The 25,068-nt window shown below is 44.0% G+C and overlaps 1 protein-coding gene across 1 annotated transcript in view; it reads left to right on the forward strand.

Annotated features, from left to right (window-relative positions):
• Positions 1-21,523, forward strand: part of LOC139412228 (leucine-rich repeat-containing protein 49-like) — a 58,745-nt gene extending 37,222 nt beyond the window's left edge. Inside the window, exons 12-19 of the mRNA XM_071159054.1 lie at positions 1,803-1,880; positions 2,091-2,269; positions 2,386-2,481; positions 8,887-9,121; positions 9,323-9,508; positions 9,663-9,772; positions 19,743-19,905; positions 20,352-21,523. Coding sequence (XP_071015155.1) covers positions 1,803-1,880; positions 2,091-2,269; positions 2,386-2,481; positions 8,887-9,121; positions 9,323-9,508; positions 9,663-9,772; positions 19,743-19,905; positions 20,352-20,573 — 1,269 coding nt within the window. The 3' untranslated portion in view covers positions 20,574-21,523. The remainder of the gene's footprint in view (positions 1-1,802; positions 1,881-2,090; positions 2,270-2,385; positions 2,482-8,886; positions 9,122-9,322; positions 9,509-9,662; positions 9,773-19,742; positions 19,906-20,351) is intronic.
• The last annotated feature ends 3,545 nt before the right edge of the window (positions 21,524-25,068 follow it).

Consider the following 25,068-nt stretch of genomic DNA (forward strand, 5'->3'; position numbering starts at 1 on the left):
AGATTCTCGATTGGATTCAGGTCTGGACTTTGACTTGGCCATTCTAACACCTGGATATGTTTATTTTTGAACCATTCCATTGTAGATTTTGCTTTATGTTTTGGATCATTGTCTTGTTGGAAGACAAATCTCCGTCCCAGTCTCAGGTCTTTTGCATGGCTCCATCCATCTTCCCATCAATTTTAACCATCTTCCCTGTCCCTGCTGAAGAAAAGCAGGCCCAAACCATGATGCTGCCACCACCATGTTTGACAGTGGGGATGGTGTGTTCAGCTGTGTTGCTTTTACGCCAAACATAACGTCTTGCATTGTTGCCAAAAAGTTCAATTTTGGTTTCATCTGACCAGAGCACCTTCTTCCACATGTTTGGTGTGTCTCCCAGGTGGCTTGTGGCAAACTTTAAACAACACTTTTTATGGATATCTTTAAGAAATGTCTTTCTTCTTGCCACTCTTCCATAAAGGCCAGATTTGTGCAATATACGACTGATTGTTGTCCTATGGACAGAGTCTCCCACCTCAGCTGTAGATCTCTGCAGTTCATCCAGAGTGATCATGGGCCTCTTGGCTGCATCTCTGATCAGTCTTCTCCTTGTATGAGCTGAAAGTTTAGAGGGACGGACAGGTCTTGGTAGATTTGCAGTGGTCTGATACTCCTTCCATTTCAATATTATCGCTTGCACAGTGCTCCTTGGGATGTTTAAAGCTTGGGAAATCTTTTTGTATCCAAATCCGGCTTTAAACTTCTTCACAACAGTATCTCGGACCTGCCTGGTGTGTTCCTTGTTCTTCATGATGCTCTCTGCGCTTTTGACGGACCTCTGAGACTTTCACAGTGCAGGTGCATTTATACGGAGACTTGATTACACACAGGTGGATTGTATTTATCATCATTAGTCATTTAGGTCAACATTGGATCATTCAGTGATCCTCACTGAACTTCTGGAGAGAGTTTGCTGCACTGAAAGTAAAGGGGCTGAATAATTTTGCACGCCCAATTTTTCAGTTTTTGATTTGTTAAAAAAGTTTGAAATATCCAATAAATGTCGTTCCACTTCATGATTGTGTCCCACTTGTTGTTGATTCTTCACAAAAAAATACAGTTTTATATCTTTACGTTTGAAGCCTGAAATGTGGCAAAAGGTCGCAAAGTTCAAGGGGGCCGAATACTTTCGCAAGGCACTGTATACATGTTGCGTTTATATATATTGATGTGTGTGTTCCTGCCTTACTGCTGCTTTTAATGATCCATACTGAGAGATCAGAAAGGGTTCTGAAGGAAGTTTAATTGCCTCTGTGTAATCCAATTGAGCTAGTTGAGGAAAAATTGATAAATGGAATGCTCTGTGAGGGTTCATGTAGTCTCAGAATTATCAATCCTGTTTGCCAGCCGTCCCCTGTGTGTGGGAGTGGAGCATTCCATTCCATTCCAAAACTGAACTGAATAAAGGCAAAAATATTATGAAATCGAAAGAGAAAGAGAGAGAGAGAGCTGCATTCTTCCTTGCTGCAGGGTGGGGGTGGCACAGAAGTACTGCTGCTGCCCCTGCTACAGTCAACACGGATTCTGCTGCTGCAGTAATGCTGAGACAGTTGTTGAGAGATATGGGGCATTTACAGTACAGCACACACAAATTGTACCTTGTTATTACAGACAAAGCCTTTGTAACTATGGGAGACTAGGTATTGGTAAGATAGGCATGTTTGTAAGTAATGTAAGCTAAGTGACAGTCTATCAGTTAGAATAACATTTGAAGTTTTCATTTTTGAAGATAAACAGTACATGTGTATTTGTGTTCATAGAGTCCTGCTCATGTTGTGCCTCAGCAGTTCTACACTCAACTTGGGCTCAAGTCTCAGGACTCCTCAGTGACAAGCAAGGCAGGTGGAATATCTTTGTCTGTAGGCTGAAGCAGGAGAGAGACAGTCAGTTTCATAATATCATCCTGTCCTCTGTGTGCCCTGCTGAGGACCAATACCAACTGAACCCTGCTCTGTTCCCTGTGTGCGCACGTGTGTGTGTGTGTGCATGCATGTGTGCGCGTGTGATCGTCTGTGGGCCTGTCTGCGTGCGTTTATGTGTGTGTGCAGGAGAAGCGGCGTCTGGCCATCCGTAATGCAGCACTGCAGTGGGAGGGGGTCAGGGCCTGCCTGGAGCTTCCGGCTCAGAACGGAGCCAAGGAAGAAACCAGCCCTGAGGCAAGCCCCGCCCACAGCCCAGCCCAGACCAATGGCCTTGCACTGGAACCTTCTCCGGAGGAGCAGCTCAGGTAACGTTAGGGGGGAGGGGCCATACATAGGGGTGGCACTTTGGGCTCTGGAAGACAGTAGTTATAGTTGCAGGACTGTTATAGAGGTATACATAATATGTTTTCTGTTCTGCCAGACGGGTGAGTCCAGTGTCGGCTCTGGACAGGGCAACAGGGGGCAGTGAGACCCGGATGCGCTCCACCAGTCGCCCCAACAGTCCTCGAGACCCCAAGTTGGTACTACACCACATCCAGGAATACATACACATCACAGGAGGTTGGTGGTGGTAATGGCTGGAACGGAATTGGTGGAATGGTATCAAATACATCAATCACATGGTTTCCAGGTGTTTGATGCCATTCCATTTGCTCTATTCCAGCCATTATTATGAGCCATTCCTCCCCTCAGCAGATACGCATACTCACAGGGGATAGGATATTGGAATGTAAACATTCTTCCAATGCAAGAAAACATGGTCCCGTTATAATTGTTCACACATTATAATTATTTAAAGTTTAGCCAATAAAACTGTATGGTTGTATGGCACATTTGAGGATTTTGTTTCATTCTCCTGGGTTCCATATGTGTCAGATGACTGGTGTCTACCACAGGTGGCTGGTGGCACCTTAACTGGGGAGGACGGTTCATTGTAATGGCTGGAACGGAATTAATGGAATAATATCAAACACATCAAACACATGGTTTCTATATGGTTTAATACCATTCCATTCCCTCCATTCCAGCCATTATTATGAGCCGTCCTCCCTTCACCAGCCTCCTGTGGACGGTCTACATTATAAACTAGCATACAAAAGGATATCCCTTTTCTATAACGGTTCTCTCCATAGAGACATGGTTCCCTCTGCTTTACACACTCATAATTTCACCCTCTAACACTCGTTAGTCGTTACTCTGATGGTTTTCACAAAACTGCACAGGGCCCCATTACTTAGCTAGCTAATTTTATTGTGAGGGTTAGAGGGTGAGACCTTCACTCTGTTTCATTGCCTTGTTCTCCATATGGCCATTCCCCCAGCCTGGCCTGGCCTGACCAGGCTTAGCCCCCGTGCTGCAGGCTCTAACTTCTCCTGGAGGGACTGTATACCAGGCCTGTGAGTTAAAAGGGGTCAGGCTGAGATGGACACTGTGGCTGTGTCAACCACTATTATTACATGTTGCTTTCTTGCTCCAGGATATGAAAATGTCCCAGAAGCGCAATCCTTCATGGCCCTAATTCCCTTATAGGCTCACTTATAGCAGTTTGTGTCGCGAAAGGGGCCAAGGCTAGGGCTCAAGTGATTCACCATACGGTGTGGTCTGCTTATGTGTAACCTTAACCAGTTTTTATTGTTGTGCACAATCCAATAGGATAAAAGAGAAGAACCATTTTATGGTGTTTTACATCTATAACCTCGTACTGTCCTTTGTCTAAGTGCAGTTTGTCAGCTCTCTGTCTGTTTCATGTAGTGGAGGTATGTTTGTGATGCTTGGTATTCACTCCTTTGGATGTCTTACAGTAGATATTTTACAGTAAACATGCCCATGGGAATATTCCTATTCCTGAAGGTATAAAAGAGGAGATGATAGATGGACTGAGCAGTGATTTATAGATGTGATGTTCTACGGGTATGACCCTCTGTCATCCCATGGTAAGGGATTACCAGCCTCTGTGGAGGTGTGAATTTGTGAAAACTCCATGAAGTTAACAATCAATGCATGAATGATTTGCTTTATCTCTGGATTGATAGTCTGTCTTGATCCGGTATATTCCTCCTTAATCCTCAAAGACAGACAGAGTTCTTCATTCCCACACGCTGGGCAGAGCTGCAGAGCTGGGCCTGTCTGTCTCTGTCCTCCACATCTGGTTCTGCTCTGGGACCGGGGAGGGGGCAGGGGGAGCAGGGGGACCCCCTGGTGTGGAGGGTTTTCCTCTCTGAGAGATGGAGGGCCTGGAGGCTGCCCTCTGCTTTGTCCCCACATTGCTTCTGAGAAAGAATAACCGCTGGCGTCCGCATCATTAGATCCATTAGCTCTGGATATGCTATCTGTTGTTCCCTGGGTGTGACCGGCAATGTTCACATTCATCACAGAAAAATCAGTGTGTGACAGTTCACACGTTACTGCTGCTGCCATATGAAGACACATGGATCATCGTCTTTATAAGAGCATGTGAGAGAGGGCCAGCTAAAGTCCTGCTGAATAATTAACAACCACATAAACATGAATAGATGTGATGGAGCAATCTGCAGGTTAGTGGAATCGTTTGATTTCACTTCCCTTGAGAAACTAGCTCACTGTGCCCAGTGAAAGTCATGCACGTTGTAATTTCAGAACACTTGTCACACAGAGGCATGAACCTTGGTTAACCTTGTGCAATTATACCTAGTTGGCTAGAATTGGTGTATTTATGCTGTAGGTGTTTATCAGTATAGTCAATGGCCTTTTCAAGCTCCCCTTTCCACACTAAGCTGGAGTGGTAGATGATATGGGTTGACTGAAATGGGACCCTGCCCCTCAGCAGGTAAAGGGAAACGTGATGTCATCTCTGTTTGTCATTAGCAGCGCGACCCGAGCTGGAGAAGAATTAAGACAAGAGCAAATGTTGACAGTGCATTTAGAATGGAGGAAGGAGGGAACCCCTTTTAGTGTGTTGGGATGAGAGATGGAATAGGAGAATGGTTGTCTCTGTGAGTGCTTAGTGAATTTTGTGTGTGTGTGTGTGTGTGTGTGTGTGTGTGTGTGTGTGTGTGTGTGTGTGTGTGTGTGTGTGTGTGTGTGTGTGTGTGAGCGTGCGTGCGTGCGTGCAGGAACAAGCTTGCGTGTGTGTGTGTGAGCGTGCGTGCGTGCAGGAACAAGCTTGCGTGTGTGAGCGTGCGTGCAGGAACAAGCTTGCGTGTCTGTGTGTGTGTGTGTGAGCGTGCGTGCGTGCAGGAACAAGCTTGCGTGTCTGTGTGTGTGTGTGTGTGTGCCCGTGCCCGTCCGACTGCTGGATAGTAGCCTCTGTTTTATATTCCTTTGTGAGCAGACTAGAGGAAGATTCATTCATTCTCTGTTCCCTTGAGATATGACAGGAGGGAAGAGATATTACCCAGAAATCCAATATTGGGGCTGGCCAGAGAGTTAGAGGGGAGACATCAGTGCCCACATGCTATGTATATATTCATTAATACAGTGGCACGCTGGGTCTCCAAGCAGGTGGAGGGGCAAGCACATCAATCTTCAAGTTCTACTTATGATGAGAGAAGGAAGTGTGGGAATGAGCGAGAGAATCTGATGCCACCACCACTCAGAAACACTTCAATAAACCATAACACTTAATTTAATAAATGTTACATCTACATCATGCCAAATATACACAGAAATAGCCTGGTTCCAGATCTGTGTCTACATCATGTCAAATATACACAGAAATATTCTGGTTCCAGATCTGTGTCTACATCATGTCAAAGATACACAGAAATATTCTGGTTCCAGATCTGTGTCTACATCATGTCAAATATACACAGAAATATTCTGGTTCCAGATCTGTGTCTACATCATGTCAAAGATACACATAAATAGTCTGGTTCCATATCTGTGTCTACATCATGTCAAAGATACACAGAAATAGTCTGGTTCCAGATCTGTGTCTACATCATGTCAAAGATACACAGAAATAGCCTGGTTCCAGATCTGTGTCTACATCATGCCATAGACACAGAAATAGTCTGGTTCCAGATCTGTGTCTACATCATGTCAAATATACACAGAAATAGTCTGGTTCCAGATCTGTGTCTACATCATGTCAAAGATACACAGAAATAGTCTGGTTCCAGATCTGTGTCTACATCATGCCATAGACACAGAAAAAGCCTGGTTCCAGATCTGTGTCTACATCATGCCATAGACAGAGAAATAGTCTGGTTCCAGATCTGTGTCTACATAATGCCATAGATACACAGAAATAGCCTTGTTCCAGATCTGTGTCTACATCATTTTTAATTTATTTTACCTATATTTAACTTGGCATGAACAAAGAACAAATTCTTATTTTCAATGACGGCTTAGGAACAGTGGGTTAACTGCCTTGTTCAGGGGCAGAACGACAGATTTTCGGCTACAAGTCCAACGCTCTAACCACTAGGCTACCTATCATGCCAAATATACACCAAATTAGCCTGGTTCCAGATCTTTGTCTACATCATGCCAGGAGAGATATACAGAAATACCCTGGTTCCAGATCTGTCTCTATATTGCTTTATTGCAGACACTGTACAGATCTGCTACCATGCTAATAGAGAAATTGCTTGAACAATTTTATTTTTCTTTCAGTTTAGAAAATGTTGAAAGGTTCTTCTCACATCATGACAAGCTAAATAACCATGTTTCTTATGTGGTGCTATCATACTGTAGCTAGACAATTGGAGACACATGTAGGCTCATTTAATACATGTCAAATTGATGGGTTATAGCTGCTCAGAAATGACAGACATAGTTTTGAAGCTCCTGCTGGATTAGATCCAGATAATTGCATTTTTGTTCAGAGCTGCTGAACACATCAGGAAATGTTTTCCACAGTTAGACTCCTCAGTTTGATCATCTTTGTGTCTCCTCTTCCTCCAAGAGGCTATGAGGGCACAAAGAGTTTCAGGAGGAGATTTGGAGGCACCTGGCAGTCTATCAAGAGTGATTACCAGGAACAATACATGACAGAGTGCAGAGTGGGCTGATGGCATGCTTCCAGACTTCCTCAGAAAGGGATGAAAAGTTACCATCACTCTTCTTTACTCTAACTACATGTTACCCTGTGTCTCCTTTCTCTCTCTCTCTCTCTCTCTCTCTCTCTCTCTCTCTCTCTCTTGGTCTCTCTCACTTTCTCTGTCTATCTATCTCTCTCTATCTGTCTCTGTCTGTCTGTCCAACTGCTTTTGATTTAGTACCTTTGGCAAAGCCACCTGTCCTGAAGATTAGCACCGTCTTTCACTGACGGGTGCCTGTCCGCTCTGCTCCGTGGGGCCTGGGTTTCCCTGTGTGTGTGTGTGTGTGTGTGTGTGTGCATCCGTCCGTCCGTCTGTATTACAGCAGGCGTTAATGACTGAACTCTGAGGCAGCCATGGGCAGTTCACTGACTCTCACTCACTCACTCACTGCACGCACGCACGCAAACACACACGCACGCATGCATGCATAGACACGCATACACACACGCATACACACACACACACACACACACACACACACACACACACACACACACACACACACACACACACACACACACACACACACACACACACACACGGGAGGTCCTATAGAGAGACAGTAGTCATGGTGGCCTTAACACGGCTTAACACTGTAGCTATGTGACCTTTAACCCTGGTGTCCTGAATCTCTCTGGCTCACATTCAACTTTATTTCTCCTAGGGCAACTCTTGCCCTGTAACCCTGCAGATTGTTAACAAACTGCTCCCTTGTGCCCCTCTGCAGCCACAGCCTTGATAGTGGTCTTTAGAATGTCCCGCCATGGTTATTACATGATCATCACAAGTCAATCAGATATTTAATCTCTCCTCTGTTCCAATACACCTTCATTTGTACCAGAACCATACCTGTTGTCTTTAGCCCTCTCTTTCTGGGTCAGCACACCTGTCTGACCATCTTTGTATCATCTCTTCTTCCTGTTCTTGCTCACAGTACAAAGCCTCTCTTACAGGTTGTCAGACCACTCTCCTTGTTTCCTCTCTGTTTTTTGTCTCTGCTTACCTGGACAGCATCTTGCCAGGTCTTAGATGCACTGAAAGGGGCCAGCAGACAGAGATATGAGAGGAGGGTAGGAGTCAGTCTTCAGTCCTCTAGAGAGTGAGAAGTGACCTCCAGGGGATCAGGTTTGGTGTGTGACAACAACGATGGCTTTTTAAAGAAGCCTTGTTTCACTCCCCTGACTCTGTAACAATCAGCCCAACAAGACTTGGCCTATAGGATTACAGCTCCAATAGTGTCAGGATTAATCCTCCTTTGTGTTTTCTTTTTCCATGTTCTGCGACATGTTACATTCTAAGGTTGTGAAATATGAATAGACTGATTAGGTTGTTGGTGGGTGAACTCTAATGTCTGGTGTGGACTGCTGGTCCGTGGAGCTATATGATCCTCAGGTATGCAGCAGGTCCCCTGAGTGTCAGCAGACTGGGAGGCAGGGAGAGAAGGCAGAGAGACCCAGGGCAGCTAGTGAGGCTCCAACAGGGACAGAGAGATCATGTCTCCCTGAGACTCATCCTGATTCTCTACTCTCACGACTCCTTATCAGGGAAGGGCACTTCAACTGTTGTCACAGAGAATGGAGAGAAATTAGGCAGCATTGAAAGACAAATGTTACATTCACTTAATTCTGATTACCCTGCTCACTGCTGTTTCTCTCCCATCCACTGATTGGCCCACTTCTTCAGACACATGTAAACTAAGATACCTTTGTCTTAATGATCCTGGAAACTTGTGACTGAGCCAGGTGGGTGGAGGGTTGGCCAGGTGGGTATTACTTAATGTACCTGGGGAGCCATCATCATGTTTCAAATTACTAAGGGGGGCTGGGCACCCTCCTTAACAAATCAGGTCCCCATCCTCAGGTGTGTGTGCTGACTGTCTGTTTCTCTGTGTGTTCCAGGCTCCTGGAGGCAGGGGGTGTCAACCTGCAGAGCCTCTCCCTGTCAGACAGCCACCTGGCGGAGTTGGATGGGGAAACCCTGCGCCTGTTCGGCCTCGGAGCACTGGAGGCCCTGGAGAGAGGCTGGGGGGTCCAGACTGCAGGGGCCGTCACTGTCATAGCCTTCCGCTACATCCACTTTGATGCGATCGTGCCAACACTGCCACGCATAAGGGTCAAGTTCCCCAACCTATCTGTGAGAACACATTTGCTACAGATTACATACTGTTCAATAAAGGGTCTTCTCATTGGCTACTATGATAGGAGTCATATTCTCACCATGGTAACACATGGTCTCTGTTGGGGTTCTAAACTGAAGGTTGTCATTGGCCAATAGGATACTGATATGGCCACTCATTGACTGGTTTCCTGACTTATTATGGTCTCCTCCATACAGCATCTGATTTTCCTGGAGACCAACGTCAGCCGTCTTCCCCAGCTGGCTGCTCTGGCCCAGGTGAGACGTCTGGACCAGCTGACCATCCACCCACAGGGGAACCCTGTAGTCAGCCTTTCCCTGTGGAGATCCTTCCTCATCTACCGCCTGCACCACTTCAACCTGCACAAGATCAACAACCTGGAGGTCAGGTCCACCTAAACACAAGAAAAAATCTAACATGTTTTTTCATTCAGCATATTTGTGCTGTAATGTTCTGAACAATGTGTTAGCTGATACCCTTTTCCTTTTCCCTTGTGGGTATGTGAATGCATTTATATTGGGTGTGTGTGTGCATCAGGTGACCATGAATGACATGATCTCTGCAGAGCGTCTGTTTGGGACGCTGGGTCATATCGCTGCCACCGAGACACCACGCTGCCGCCTGCTAGTACTGCTGGAGGAGTCCAGGTGAGCTCCCTACCCAAGGCACCTGGTAACTGGCACTAACTGACACACACAGGCCGTCTGAATACCCATACTTGCATACTAAATAGTAGGCCGTCATTCCTATTAAAAAAAGTATGCGTCATTTTGAAAATCGAGTAAACTTTAAATGTCCGGATGTCATGCTCTTTTCAGCTTTAACCTCTCTGGGATATGTGGGACGGTAGCGTCCCACCTGGCCAACATCCAGTGAAAATGCAGAGCGCCAAATTCAAATAAATTACTATAAAATTTAACTTTGATGAAATCACACATTCAATATACCAAATTAAAGCTACACTTGTTGTGAATCCAGCCAACGTGTCAGATTTCAAAAATGATTTACCGAGAAAGCAAACGATGCTATTATCTGAGGATAGCACCCCAGTAAACAAAGAGAGAAAAGCATATTTCAACCCTGCAGGCGCGACACAAAACGCAGAAATAAAAATATAAAAATCATGCCTTACCTTTGACGAGCGTCTTCTGTTGGCACTCCAATATGTCCCATAAACATCACAAATGGTCCTTTTGTTCGATTAATTCCGTTGATATATATCCAAAATGTCCATTTATTTGGCGCGTTTGATCCAGAAAAACACCGGTTCCAACTTGTGCAACGTGAATACAAAATATCTCAAACCTGTAAGCATTGTCCAAACATTTCAAACTACTTTTGTAATGCAACTTTAGGTATTTTTTTACGTAAATAATAAAATTGAAGACGGGATATACTGTGTTCAATACCGGAGGAAAACAATGTGGAGCGTGCTTTCAGGTCACGCGCCTTTAACAAAGAGTACACTTCCCTCGAGCCTCATTCTGAACAGTGTTACTTCTTCATTTCTCAAAGGAAAAACCTCAACCAATTTCTAAAGACTGTTGACATCCAGTGGAAGCGATAGAAATCTGGATTCCCAATGAAAAACCATTGAAAAGAGAGTGACCTCAAAAACAAAAAAAATCTGAACGGTTTGTCCTCGGGGTTTCGCCTGCTAAATAAGTTCTGTTATACTCACAGACATGATTCAAACAGTTTTAGAAACTTCAGAGTGTTTTCTATCCAAATATCCAAGTAACATGCATATCTTAGCTTCTGGGTCTGAGTAGCAGGCAGTTTACTTTGGACACACTTTTCATCCGTACGTGAAAATACGGCCCCCTGTCCCAAAGAAGTTTTAACAAACTATAGTTTTGGTAAGTCGGTTAGGACATCTACTTTGTACATGACACAAGTATTTTTTTCTAACAATTGTTTACAGACAGATTATTTCACTTATAATTCACTGTATCACAATTCTAGTGGGTCAGAACTTTACATACACTAAGTTGACTGTGCCTTTAAACAGCTTGGAAAATTCCAGAAAATGATGTCATGACTTTTTCTTACAGGCTAATTGACGTAATTTGATTCAATTGGAGGTGTACCTGTGGATTTATTTCAAGGCCCACCTTTCACACTCAGTTCCTCTTTGCTTGACATCATGGGAAAATCAAAAGAAATCAGCCAAGACCTGAGAAAAAAAAAAATTGTAGACCTCCACAAGTCTGGTTCATCCTTGGGAGCAATTTCCAAACAACTGAAGGTCATCTGTACAAACAATAGTACGCAAGTATAAACACCATGGGACCACGCAGCCGTCAGGTGCACTTCACAAAATAGATGGCATCATGAGGATGGAAAATGATGTGGATATATTGAATCAACATCTCAAGACATCAGTCAGGAAGTTAAAGCTTGGTTGAAAAGGGGTCTTCCAAATGGACAATAACCCCAAGCATACTTCCTAAGTTGTGGCAAAATGGCTTAAGGCCAACAAAGTTAAGGTATTGGAGTGGCCATCTCAAGCCCTGACCTCAATCCCATAGAACATTTATGGGCCGAACTGAAAAGCGTGTGCGAGCAAGGAGGCCTACAAACCTGACTCAGTTACACCAGCTCTGTCAGGAGGAGTGGGCCAAAATTCACCCTACTTATTGTGGGAAGCTTGTGAAAAGCTACCCGAAACGATTGACCCAAGTTAAACAATTTAAAGGCAATGCTACCAAGTACTAATAGCGTGTATGTAAACTTCTGACCCACTGGGAATGTGATGAAATAAATAAAAGCTGAAATTAATAATTCTGTCTACTATTAATCTGACATTTCACATTCTTAAAATAAAGTAGTGATCCTAACTGACCTAAGAAGGGAATTTTTACTAGGATTAAATCTCAGGAATGGTGAAAAACTGAGTTTAAATGTATGTATTTAAACTTCCGACTTCAATCGTGTTCCTTTTTATTCTTCATGTAGTACAAATACATTAATACTTTTACATAATGCATTGGAAGAGGTGGGCTGGAGGTGATAGGCCCTAGTTCTGTTCAAGTAGCCAAACAACAACCTTGGCTACTTAATTGGGAAGATGCTGAATAGCAAAGCTCCTGCAGTGGTGTTCAAATGTAGGATAAGTTATTTTTGTTCTCCTTAAAATTAGTATTGCGTCGTCGGATACATCTTTGAAAACAGAAGAATTGGTTATATTTTTTTATGGGGCTTTCTGTTTTCTCATTGAAAAGTGTTTATTGTTCTCTTGGCCTTCGTCAGAGCTTTTAAACGAAATACTAAACCATCTTTTGATTTGTTAATGTGTCGGCACCGTGGACTCAGGATATGGTATTGATGTCATGTTAGTCAGGCCTTTTGATTTGTTAATGTGTCGGCACCGTGGACTCAGGATGTGGTATTGATGTCATGTTAGTCAGGCCTTTTGATTTGTTAATGTGTCGGCACCGTGGACTCAGGATGTGGTATTGATGTCATGTTAGTCAGGCCTTTTGATTTGTTAATGTGTCGGCACCGTGGACTCAGGATGTGGTATTGATGTCATGTTAGTCAGGCCTTTTGATTTGTTAATGTGTCGGCACCGTGGACTCAGGATGTGGTATTGATGTCATGTTAGTCAGGCCTTTTGATTTGTTAATGTGTCGGCACCGTGGACTCAGGATGTGGTATTGATGTCATGTTAGTCAGGCCTTTTGATTTGTTAATGTGTCGGCACCGTGGACTCAGGATGTGGTATTGATGTCATGTTAGTCAGGCCTTTTGATTTGTTAATGTGTCGGCACCGTGGACTCAGGATGTGGTATTGATGTCATGTTAGTCAGGCCTTTTGATTTGTTAATGTGTCGGCACCGTGGACTCAGGATGTGGTATTGATGTCATGTTAGTCAGGCCTTTTGATTTGTTAATGTGTCGGCACCGTGGACTCAGGATGTGGTATTGATGTCATGTTAGTCAGGCCTTTTGATTTGTTAATGTGTCGGCACCGTGGACTCAGGATGTGGTATTGATGTCATGTTAGTCAGGCCTTTTGATTTGTTAATGTGTCGGCACCGTGGACTCAGGATGTGGTATTGATGTCATGTTAGTCAGGCCTTTTGATTTGTTAATGTGTCGGCACCGTGGACTCAGGATGTGGTATTGATGTCATGTTAGTCAGGCCTTTTGATTTAGACACTTGAATTGTTTTAGTTTTGTAGGCTACCCATTTAATTATTTAATTTATGGATGGTTCCCAATGATCAGTGGTTTAGTTTATTATGTTGCTGTCCTGCGGTTCTGAATTTACGATGCACCCGACAGTCCACGTTTTCTGTGCAATAGTCTTTTAATTTAAGCATTTTAACAGTTTTGGTGTGTGTACATGGCTATTTAGTTGAACTCATATACGTTACAGCACTTTAGTTTCACTATTAAATATGTTGAAATTTAACCAAATGATCTGTTTCTGTCGTCAGTCCTTTTTAAATAGGATAGATGGGCTGTATGGACTACAGTATAGGTTGAGTGTGACAGTCTACCTACAGTGCCTTGCGAAAGTATTCGGCCCCCTTGAACTTTGCGACCTTTTGCCACATTTCAGGCTTCAAACATAAAGATATAAAACTGTATTTTTTTGTGAAGAATCAACAACAAGTGGGACACAATCATGAAGTGGAACGACATTTATTGGATATTTCAAACTTTTTTAACAAATCAAAAACTGAAAAATCGGGCGTGCAAAATTATTCAGCCCCCTTAAGTTAATACTTTGTAGCGCCACCTTTTGCTGCGATTACAGCTGTAAGTCGCTTGGGGTATGTCTCTATCAGTTTTGCACATCGAGAGACTGACATTTTTTCCCATTCCTCCTTGCAAAACAGCTCGAGCTCAGTGAGGTTGGATGGAGAGCATTTGTGAACAGCAGTTTTCAGTTCATTCCACAGATTCTCGATTGGATTCAGGTCTGGACTTTGACTTGCCCATTCTAACACCTGGATATGTTTATTTTTGAACCATTCGATTGTAGATTTTGCTTTATGTTTTGGATCATTGTCTTGTTGGAAGACAAATCTCCGTCCCAGTCTCAGGTCTTTTGCAGACTCCATCAGGTTTTCTTCCAGAATGGTCCTGTATTTGGCTCCATCCATCTTCCCATCAATTTTAACCATCTTCCCTGTCCCTGCTGAAGAAAAGCAGGCCCAAACCATGATGCTGCCACCACCATGTTTGACAGTGGGGATGGTGTGTTCAGCTGTGTTGCTTTTACGCCAAACATAACGTTTTGCATTGTTGCCAAAAAGTTCAATTTTGGTTTCATCTGACCAGAGCACCTTCTTCCACATGTTTGGTGTGTCTCCCAGGTGGCTTGTGGCAAACTTTAAACAACACTTTTTATGGATATCTTTAAGAAATGGCTTTCTTCTTGCCACTCTTCCATAAAGGCCAGATTTGTGCAATATACGACTGATTGTTGTCCTATGGACAGAGTCTCCCACCTCAGCTGTAGATTTCTGCAGTTCATCCAGAGTGATCATGGGCCTCTTGGCTGCATCTCTGATCAGTCTTCTCCTTGTATGAGCTGAAAGTTTAGAGGGACGGCCAGGTCTTGGTAGATTTGCAGTGGTCTGATACTCCTTCCATTTCAATATTATCGCTTGCACAGAGTTCCTTGGGATGTTTAAAGCTTGGGAAATCTTTTTGTATCCAAATCCGGCTTTAAACTTCTTCACAACAGTATCTCGGACCTGCCTGGTGTGTTCCTTGTTCTTCATGATGCTCTCTGCACTTTTAACGGACCTCTGAGACTATCACAGTGCAGGTGCATTTATACGGAGACTTGATTACACACAGGTGGATTGTATTTATCATCATTTGTCATTTATGTCAACATTGGATCATTCAGAGATCCTCACTGAACTTCTGGAGAGAGTTTGCTGCACTGAAAGTAAAGGGGCTGAATAATTTTGCACGCCCAATTTTTCAGTTTTTGATTTGTTAAAAAAGTTTGAAATATCCAATAAATGTCGTTCCACTTCATGATTGTGTCCCACTTGTTGTTGATTCGTCACAAAAAAATACAGTTTTATATCTTTATGTTTGAAGCCTGAAATGTGGCAAAAGGTCGCAAAGTTCAAGGGGGCCGAATACTTTCGCAAGGCACTGTATAACCAGCCTGAATAGGCCTATAACTCCATGCATATTATATTCAGAGTTTAGAGATATTAATCAAATTGGAAATGACCAGGCCTGTTAGTGCAATGCATGTCTGTTTAATTTGGAAAAATCCACCTGTACTCGCCTCCGCCCCACCTACTCAGCCAGTCAGGAGCCGTTACTGCGTTGCTGCCGTGGCATACTGCGTACTTTTTTACGCACATAATGCGCTAAATAGTATCCAACAATGAGTACATAGTATGCAGTTTAAGTATGTAGTATGTAAGTATCAGTATTCGGACATGGCCACAGTCTGGTACCTGGCACACCTGGTACCTGGCGCTGATTAACACACAGCGCTCACTCAGGTTACCAAACAAAAACATTAGCTACACTTTAATTACAGGTGTTCACTGTACCGTAGAGAACCTGTCTGAGTGTGTTTATCAGTTTGTGTAATGTGTGCGTTTGTGTGTTTGTGTGTTTGTGTGTTTGTGTGTGTGTGTGTGTGTGTGTGTGTGTGTGTGTGTGTGTGTGTGTGTGTGTGTGTGTGTGTGTGTGTGTGTGTGTGTGTGTGTGTGCGTATGTTAATGAGTCTGTGTGTGATGCACAGACAAAGCCTGCCATCGAGGAGCCATAGGGAGTTGGTTGGAAGTGCAGGGGTAGGGTGGGTACCTGGCACCATCCTCACATTCCCATTCCTCTCCCCAGCCAACAGCTCTTCAACTATATCACTCCTGGTCACTGAAACACAGCCAAGCAAAGCAAAATATGCCATGCTGTAGTGGTGTCTCTCTCAGTGCCCCGAGCAGAGCCCTGTCTGTCTGTCTATCTGTCTGTCTGTCTGTCTGGAGAATACTGTTAAAAGTTAATTGGCAAACAAAAGGCCAACTGCCATTCTGCTGGCTTCCAGTTCTTCTTTAATAACTCACACTCACTGACGCCCGATATAGAAAACACAATAATATTTGTATATATTTATCCGAAACGACTTACAGTCATGCGTGCATAAATTTTTACGTATGGGTGTACCCGAGAATCAAACCCACTACTCTGGTGTTACAAGCACCATGCTCTACCAACTGAGCTACAAAGGACCACGCTTTACCAATAGCCGGGAGCTGATCATTCTTTTCAGATCAACAGTGAAACGGTATTCGATTTAACCTGCTGACATTGCGTGATAATGCATAGTTTTGTCAAATAAGTATTTAATATGTACAGTATGGTTGATAACTTGAACTTTGACCTCTCCAGAAATACTAGTTGAACATTAACTTGATATTATAAAGACAGTTTTTATAAACTGGTACAGGGCAGATGAAAAAACAATTGATGTGATGGCCACTCCATGGAGATCAAACATGCAGCCTAAGGTTATTCATATCATAAATCTCCCTACTTCCCTGTTGGCTTGAATTCATTCCTCTTTATGAATCACAATACACTTGGTACACTGCAAAATATGTTCTGAAAAGTTGAATGAGTGCCAGAGCGTTTTGTGTGTAATGTGTATCTGACTAATATATTGTTTTACAAGGGCTGTGGCTTTGGAATGTCTTTGAATGTGTATTTATTTATGCATGTGTGTGTGCCACAGGTATGTGTAATGTACTGTAAATGTACTGTATATCTCTGTCTGTGTGAGGCCTTGAGATGACAGGCCAGGGCTTGTCTGTCCCTAGCAGCTGCCGTTTTTATCGTTCGCTGTGAGAAATGGGCGAGCATGGCAGTTAGTTCACTTCCCTAATCTGTCCCTTCAGGTTCACTCTGTATGATTACCCACAACACCCCTGGGCCTTCTAGAGCGGAGCATGGAAGAAATGTCTGAGTATCAAACAATACTTTACCTTGAGCTGCCTTATGGAATTCATCCCTTTTCCCCCCAAATGAGCCCACTGACCTACTCTGCAGCAGCCCTAACCTTTTAAGTGCTGTAATGTGTGTGTATTTGATTAAGGTTTAACCTTCCATATAAAACAATGTCTAAACTTTCCCCTCTCAGCCTCTGCACAGTGCACACTACTCCCTGTAGTTTGGTCCTTCCAGGAAAACCTCTCCTCAGAGATGGAGAGTGTAGTCCTGTAATAATTAAGATGGGAGTTCACTCTAGTCATCAGTAAATGGTTTCAGATCCAGTACAGACATGTATAACCCCGAGCTATACATTATACAGTCATAGTTAGGTTTGGACAATCCATGTGGGAACACATATGGTCATGGGTAGGGCAGATATTGCTGTGAAGGTAGCCAGAGCAATGGCTATGATGGCTATAATGCTTTTAGTGTATTGCGGTTGAGGACCAAGTCATAATCAAAAGTCATTGAACATGGGAGAAGGCCAAAAGGCCTGAAGATAGGCAATTCTGGGGTGGGGGACAGCTTGTCCTGTTGTGTGAACCATCATGTGATAGTTTTGACATTCATGTCTGTGATACAATACTAATGACTGGAGGCCAGAAAAGATTCCTGAACCCAATGTAGGAGTGGTTCATCCTTCTTCTCAGTGAATTAAGTTGATGGTGTGGGCTGTTATACTGGGGTGTTTGCGTTCAACCTCCACTCTACAGTACAGTATCATTGTACAGTAGAGTACATGCTCAGCTATGGTGAATGGGGCTGTTTGATAGATACACACCACTCAGTTGATCCTCTGCCCACCTATACATACAGTGTTCAGGCTCTCTGTCTCCGACACAAGCACACACACTTATCCCAGTAGGTATTTTAGCCTGCAGCCTCCGTCTCAATGACTATTCCAGAGTTCTGGCACCAGCGTTTGGAACATGTTGGTGCAGTGCTGAATTTCATGAGATGAATAATGATGGACAGGGACGTTTGATGTAGCTAACATCCTTTATTAATATTCTCATCCTGGTTACATCTGTACCAATCCTGCTGCTGAAAACTATACGACTGACAAAGAACTGATTTAAAAAGTTGTACAAATTAACTACATTTATGTAGAAGTACTTTATCATTCTCAATTCATTGTTCGTAAAGTAGTTGTTTGACTTGGCTTCCATGGAATTCATGTTGGCACTACTCTAATAGTATCTGATACCAGTCTTGACAGATGTGTTAATGCGGAGCATTGAGTGAATGCCATTACTATTTGTCGAAACGTGTATTGTGATACTTTGTTATTCCCTTCTTTGACAATGGCACTGTCCCTGGCAGGGTTATTGGATGCCCTGATGCCCCAGACATGTCTAACTCACCTGTCCTCCTTGCATAGCCGCTAGAAGTAGGGGTGCTGAGGGTGCTGCAGCACACCCTGAGAAATCAGATGTATTATTATTTGAAAAAAACAATTTCACAAAAGTACACAATACTAGTATTAGCAGACTGATATAGACGTCTAATAGCGTGGGCAAAAAAAAACATTTTTTCAGCATTTCCGCTTTGGCAAATAAGGTAGTATAATTAAGAAGAGTATCTTGCAGAATTCAATAGTTGGAATTGTAAGAGTTGTTGCCCTGTCCCTTCGTCTGTGATTGTTATTCTAATGGAATCCAGAAAGAACAAAACCCTGTCCTCAACATTTACATTAAATGGTGAAAAGTTATGGGTAAAGACGTAAAGGCACAACACATCCTCATCTAATTAAAGATTTTTCTTGATCAAATAACATGGGAAACAACCACTTTTTGTGCAGTATTAATTTACTATCATTACAAACCACTTCATGTAAATGTACATTACTGTATAGTACATACGCTGGTCATCTAGGTTTCTACAGGTAGACTTTCCATCACCATGAAGAAAAACAATGCACAATACAGTAATTGAGTACATTGACACATCAAGTGGTTTGTGATGATATGATGTGGCTCAGTTGGTAAGAGCATGGTGCTTACAATGCTAGGGTTGTGGGTTTGATTCCCACAGGGGACTAGTATGAAAAAATATGAACATGTATACATTTCAAGAAACTGTTAAACATATTTCAAGCACGTTTTTTTATATCCCACAAGTATTATCGGATTGACTGTTTTGTACAGATAATCATCAGACTCAAGTTACAAATGCTGGTAAACACTCAAATACATTTAGTGTAAAAAATGTAGTGCACTGGACCTTTGCTAGTCTTGAATTAGCGGACCGATATGGACTTCTTTAGTGAGGGTCATTTCGTTTTTCTGAAACAAAAAAACACAGTACCCCCACCCACAAACCACTTCTGCTTTGTCTCAATCTCTCTCTCTCTCTCTCTCTTTCTCTCTCTCTCTCTCTCTCTCTCTCTCTCTCTCTCTCTCTTTGTTTTTCTCTATTTCTCTCTTCCTCTCTCTCTTTGTTTCTCTCTCTCTTTGTTTCTCTCTCTCTCTCTCTCTCTCTCTCTCTCTCTCTCTCTCTCTCTCTCTCTCTCTCTCTCTCTCGCTCCCTCTCTCTCTCTTGCTCCCTCTCTCTCTCTCTCTCTCTCTTTGTCTCTCTCTCCCTCTCCCCTCCTCTCTCTCTTTCGCTCCCTCCTTCCCTGCCTCTCTCTCTCTCTAGGAAGCGTCAGCTGCAGTTTCTGTTGGAGGGGCGTGGGCGCCGTGCAGGCTTGAGCCCAGAGGAGCTGCGTGACAACGGCAAGCTGCTGGGAGAGGGCCTGAGCAGAGCCCTGTTCAACTACCCCAGTAGAGACTGCTGCAATGTGGGAGCGGAGAGCCCAGAGGTCAGCACTCTCAGACTATCACTCTGTCTGTAGCCTGGTCCCAGTGGTGATGACTGCAGTAGCAGAGTGGAAGCAGCCAGTCTAGCCTGGTGGTCCCAGATCTCTTCCATCACAAAGAGATCTGGGACCAGGATAGACTGCTGCGCTCACTCTGCTACTGTAGACATCACCACTACCTGTCACTGTATACCTGATGCTTCATACTATAGCAGCTTTATTGAGGGCATGTTTCATACATTTACAGCTGTGATCCTCAATCCTGCTCCTTGAGCAGTGAAACACCTGATTTTGCCAATAAAATTATTGAAGACAGTGGCTCTCCTGGAGAAGGATTGAGGATCACTGATTTACAATGTAACATGATTACTATCCAATAGGATGATCAATGGAGACTTCCTCTCATCAGTGTCAAAGCTAACATTCCTCTGTTCCCTGGATCTCCTCAGGAGGGTGCTATGGAGTCGTCATCGGAGTGCGGAGCCGTGATGGAGCAGTACATACAGGCTCAGGTCCAGAGGGCATCTGACACCAACCTGAAGAGGGAGTCCCTCCACAAACTGTGGCCCTCCATGTTCATGGAGATGGTGAGAGACTGTGTGCTGGAGATGAGGGACCGACCGGCCTTCTGTCAGGCCTGCCTCAACAGGCTCTCCACACAAGGAAAGTGACAGGGTGAGGGGTGAGACCGAGGGTGAGACCTACAGTACAGCAAACTGGACACATACTAGAAACAGGTACAGCATACTGGACACATACTAGAAACAGGTACAGTATACTGGACACACTAGAAACAGGTACAGCATACTGGACACATACTAGAAACAGGTACAGCAAAATGGACACATACTAGAAACAGGTACAGCATACTGGACACACTAGAAACAGGTACAGCATACTGGACATATACTGGAAACAGGTGCAGCATACTGGACACATACTGGAAACATGTACAGCATACTGGACACACTAGAAAGAGGTACAGCATACTGTACACATACATACTGGAAAGAGGATACGGGACAGCTACTGGAAACAGGTACAACATACTGGACCTACTGGAAACAGGTATAGCATACTGGACCACTTCTTCTACTACAGCATATTGGACACTCTCATGCTGCTCTGTCTCACCACATTAACTCGTCTTCATCATCACGTGGTGTCAGACAGTCAAGTTTTGGGGAATTTTGGAGTTCGATTCTTTTCATAACTGGAAAAACGTATTCAGATCGAAGATGGATGTGAATTTTTCTTTTAAAGGCAATTTTGGGGGGGTTCTCACCAACTGGGCCTCATAAGCTTGAATTCACATTATCATGGAAAAGACAATATTGATGTTTGTTCTATACTCTGTTCTTCCTATTCAACTTGATCCCAGGATGCATGGAGCTATAGAGCTATATACTTGAGAAAGTCATTGTGAGCGTGCATTGTCATCTCTAAAGAGGAACACTCTTTGCACTTTAAAGCCTTCATAAAGACCCTGTTCACAATCTCCAGCTGAAGATTACAATGAGTGTGTCTCATTGAGCCTAGAATGATTGTGTCATGATAATCCTCTTCTTAATGTTACTCTCTCTCTCTCTGCCTGGCGTGATGACAAGGGCACAAAATACATGTTTTCTTTTCTGACCACTCATTTTCTGTATTGTACTTAGTAATAAAATATTCCCTAACACTTAACTGTTCCATGTTTATTGCTCACTTAGTGTCTCTGTTGATCAACAAACCATGCTGCAGGAAATGTATTCTCCATCCATCAATCATCAAATTGCTCAGAGCTAATATTTTGACTGAATCAGACGATTTTGCACAACAACATATCATCAAAAGTTGTTTTTTTGTTTTGTTATATTTATCTCTTCTGACCATTAAACCCTAAGTATGTTATACTATACTATACTACCTCTGGCTCCTCTGATCTCTGACTATTAACTGAATTGTTTTGGACAGGGGTGTCCTTTTGAAGAACAGCACTATATCCAGCCACCTCCTAATACATTAGACTGAGCCGTGTGCTAATGCTGTTCCACAGTACCTCAGTGTCCCTCCCTGTGCATGCTCTACCCTGCACTGGGACATCCAGGGGCAATGGAGAGGGTCCTCTCTCTACTGTTGAACTCAGAAAGGAATGTTCTTGCAGGCTTCGATAGTGCAGACTGGTTTACTACCAGCTGTTCCTGGTCCCTTCACTCACTACAACTACTCTGTAGAGAGGCTGGGCTCTCCACGCTGTCTGTGCTGTCAATGGTTTACAGTCAAGGGTTTCCAAAGTCAACTCCAGACACCTGTGGCACTAAACAGGATTGGTGAAAAGGGAAACTGGAGCTTTGCCGGAGTGGGAGAGTTCAGAATTGAAGGTGCCGGAATGGTTTTCTTAATGGAATGTTCGTTGTGCAACTGAATAAACAGAAGCATCTTGGGGAGAGTAGGGTAAGTAGGGTCCTACTGCTCTCAGTGTCCTACTGCTCTAAGACAGTGTATTGTCCTTCTGCTCTCAGACAGTGTAGGGTCCTACTGCTCTCAGACAGTGTATTGCTCTACTGCTCTCAGTGTATTGTCCTACTGCTCTCAGACAGTGTAATAACCCTACTGCTCTCAAGAGAGTGTAGTGTCCTACTCCTCTCAGTGTAGTTTCCTACTGCTCTCAGCCAGTATAGGGTCCTACTGCTCTCAGCCAGTGTATTGTCCTACTGCTCTCAGACAGTGTAGGGTCCTACTGCTCTCAGTGTATTGTCCTACTCCTCTCAGACAGTATATTGTCCTACTGCTCTCAGCCAGTGTAGGGTCCTACTGCTCTCAGTGTATTGTCCTACTGCTCTCAGACAGTGTATTGTCCTACCGCTCTCAGTGTATTGTCCTACTGCTCTAAGACAGTGTATTGTCCTACTGCTCTCAGACAGTGTATTGTCCTACTACTCTCAGACAGTGTAACGTCCAACTGCTCCCAGACAGTATAGTGGTCTACTGCTCTCAGTGTATTGTCCTACTGCTCTCAGACAGTATATTGTCCTACTGCTCTCAGTGTATTTTCTTACTGCTATCAGCCAGTGTAGGGTCCTACTGCTCTCAGACAGTTGCGAAGGTCGAAAGCCATGCGTCCTCCGAAACACAACCCAACCAAGCCGCACTGCTTCTTAACACAGCGTGCATCCAACCCGGAAGCGAGCCGCACCAATATGCCAGAGGAAACACAGTGCACCTGGCTACCTTGGTTAGCGTGCACTGCACCCGCCCGCCACAGGAGTCGCTGGTGCGCGATGAGACAAGGATATCCCTACCGGCCAGACCCTCCCTAACTCGGACGATGCTAGCCCAATTGTGCACGGACCTACCGGGCGCGGTCGGCTGCAACAGAGCCTGGGCGCGAACCCAGATTCTCTGGTGGCACAGCTAGCGCTGCGATGCAGTGCACTAGACCACTGCGCCACCCAGGAGGCCCGCATTCATTGGCAAACTTAATGATGGTGTTGGAGTCGTGCCTGGCCGCTTAGTGATGAGCTTTGAGCACACTATGGTGTTGAACGCTGAGCTGTTGTCAATGAATAGCATTCTCACATAGGTGTTCCTTTTATTCAGGTGTGAAAGGGCAGTGTGGAGTGCAATAGAGATTGCATCATCATGTGTTGGGGCGGTATGCAAATTGGAATGGGTCTAGGGTTTCTGGGATAATGGTGTTGATGTGAGCCATGACTAGCCTTTCAAAGCACTTCATGGCTACAGACGTGAGTGCTATGGGTTGGTAGTTACCTTAGTGTTCTTGGGCACTGGGACTATGGGGGTCTGCTTGAAACATGTTGGTATTACAGACCTTCCAGTTGGTCAGCGCATGCTCGGAGTAGACGTCCTGGTAATTCATCGGGCCCTGCGGCGTTTTTGAATGTTGACCTGTTTAAAGGTCTTACTCACATCGGCTGCGGAGAGCGTGATCACACAGTCACCCGGAACAGCTGGTGCTCTTATGCATGTTTCGGTGTTACTTGCCTCGAAGCGAGCATAGAAGTCATTTAGCTCGTCTAGTAGGATCGTGTCACTTGGTAGCTCTTGGCTGTGCTTCCCTTTGTAGTCTGTAAAAGTTTGCAAGCCTTGCCACGTCTGACGAGCATCTGACCTGGTGTTGTACGATTCAATCTTAGTCCTGTATTGACGTTTTGCCTGTTTGATGGTTTGTCGGAGGGCAAAGCGGGATTTCTTATAAGCTTCCGGGTTAGAGTCCCGTTCCTTGAAAGCGGCAGCTCTACCCTTTTGCTCAGTACGGATGTCGCCTGTAATCCATGGCTTCTGGTTGGGGTATGTACGTACAGTCACTGTGGGGACCACGTCATCGATGCACTCATTTGATTTGATTTGATTTGATTTGATTTATATCCTGCAGGATATAAGATTTTTAAATGATGATGGAGACAAAACTGAGTCAGATTCACACAAACATACTTTAGGGAGAACCTCAGAGAACCTGATGACAAGTGACAGCATGCTGTGCTTGGTGGGGAGGTACAGTAGATCAGAGGAGAGGGAGATTAATAAGACCCTTTGTAGGAAAGCAAATGAGAACCGCTGGCAAGGCAGCACTTCCCAGGCCCAGGGCTCTGAGGGGTCAACTCAACATCAACTCCAACATGCCGGACATTTATATACCACTCGGTGAGTAATAACCACCCTTATTGGTCTATACTCTTTATTTAGAAGCTTATTTTTACACTGACTGAAAGATGTGGTACTGGAATCCATCATTGGAAAACGTCCTTCTGATATCTGTTGGACTGGTGCATGAGAACCAACAATCCTTGATGTGAGCAAAACAAGGTCATAAAATATAACTTCTGCAGACTCAGTTCTTGAGAACATTTTTGAGAGATGCTGGTATCAAATCAAACCATATGTAGAGTTTCCTTCCAAAGCAATGTATTCCCAGCTGAATTTCCCCCCACACTCTTATATCATGCCCAGCCTAAGGTTCCTCCTTCGACACTGTAATGGAGGCAGGCCAACGAGAGCTCTGCTGTTGACAAGCAATACACAGCCAGTGTGTTTGTAGTATCAAAGAGCTGCATAGGATCCGTCATATTAATTAATACAGTATATTGCCATGTAGGTGTTGCTGTCAATGAGGAATCTTCACCTTAATCCACTCAAATCTTTGATACTAGCAAAGGAAAAAGC

The sequence above is a fragment of the Oncorhynchus clarkii genome, chromosome 6 (assembly GCF_045791955.1).
Source record: "Oncorhynchus clarkii lewisi isolate Uvic-CL-2024 chromosome 6, UVic_Ocla_1.0, whole genome shotgun sequence".
NCBI classification, from domain to species: Eukaryota; Metazoa; Chordata; class Actinopteri; order Salmoniformes; family Salmonidae; genus Oncorhynchus; species Oncorhynchus clarkii.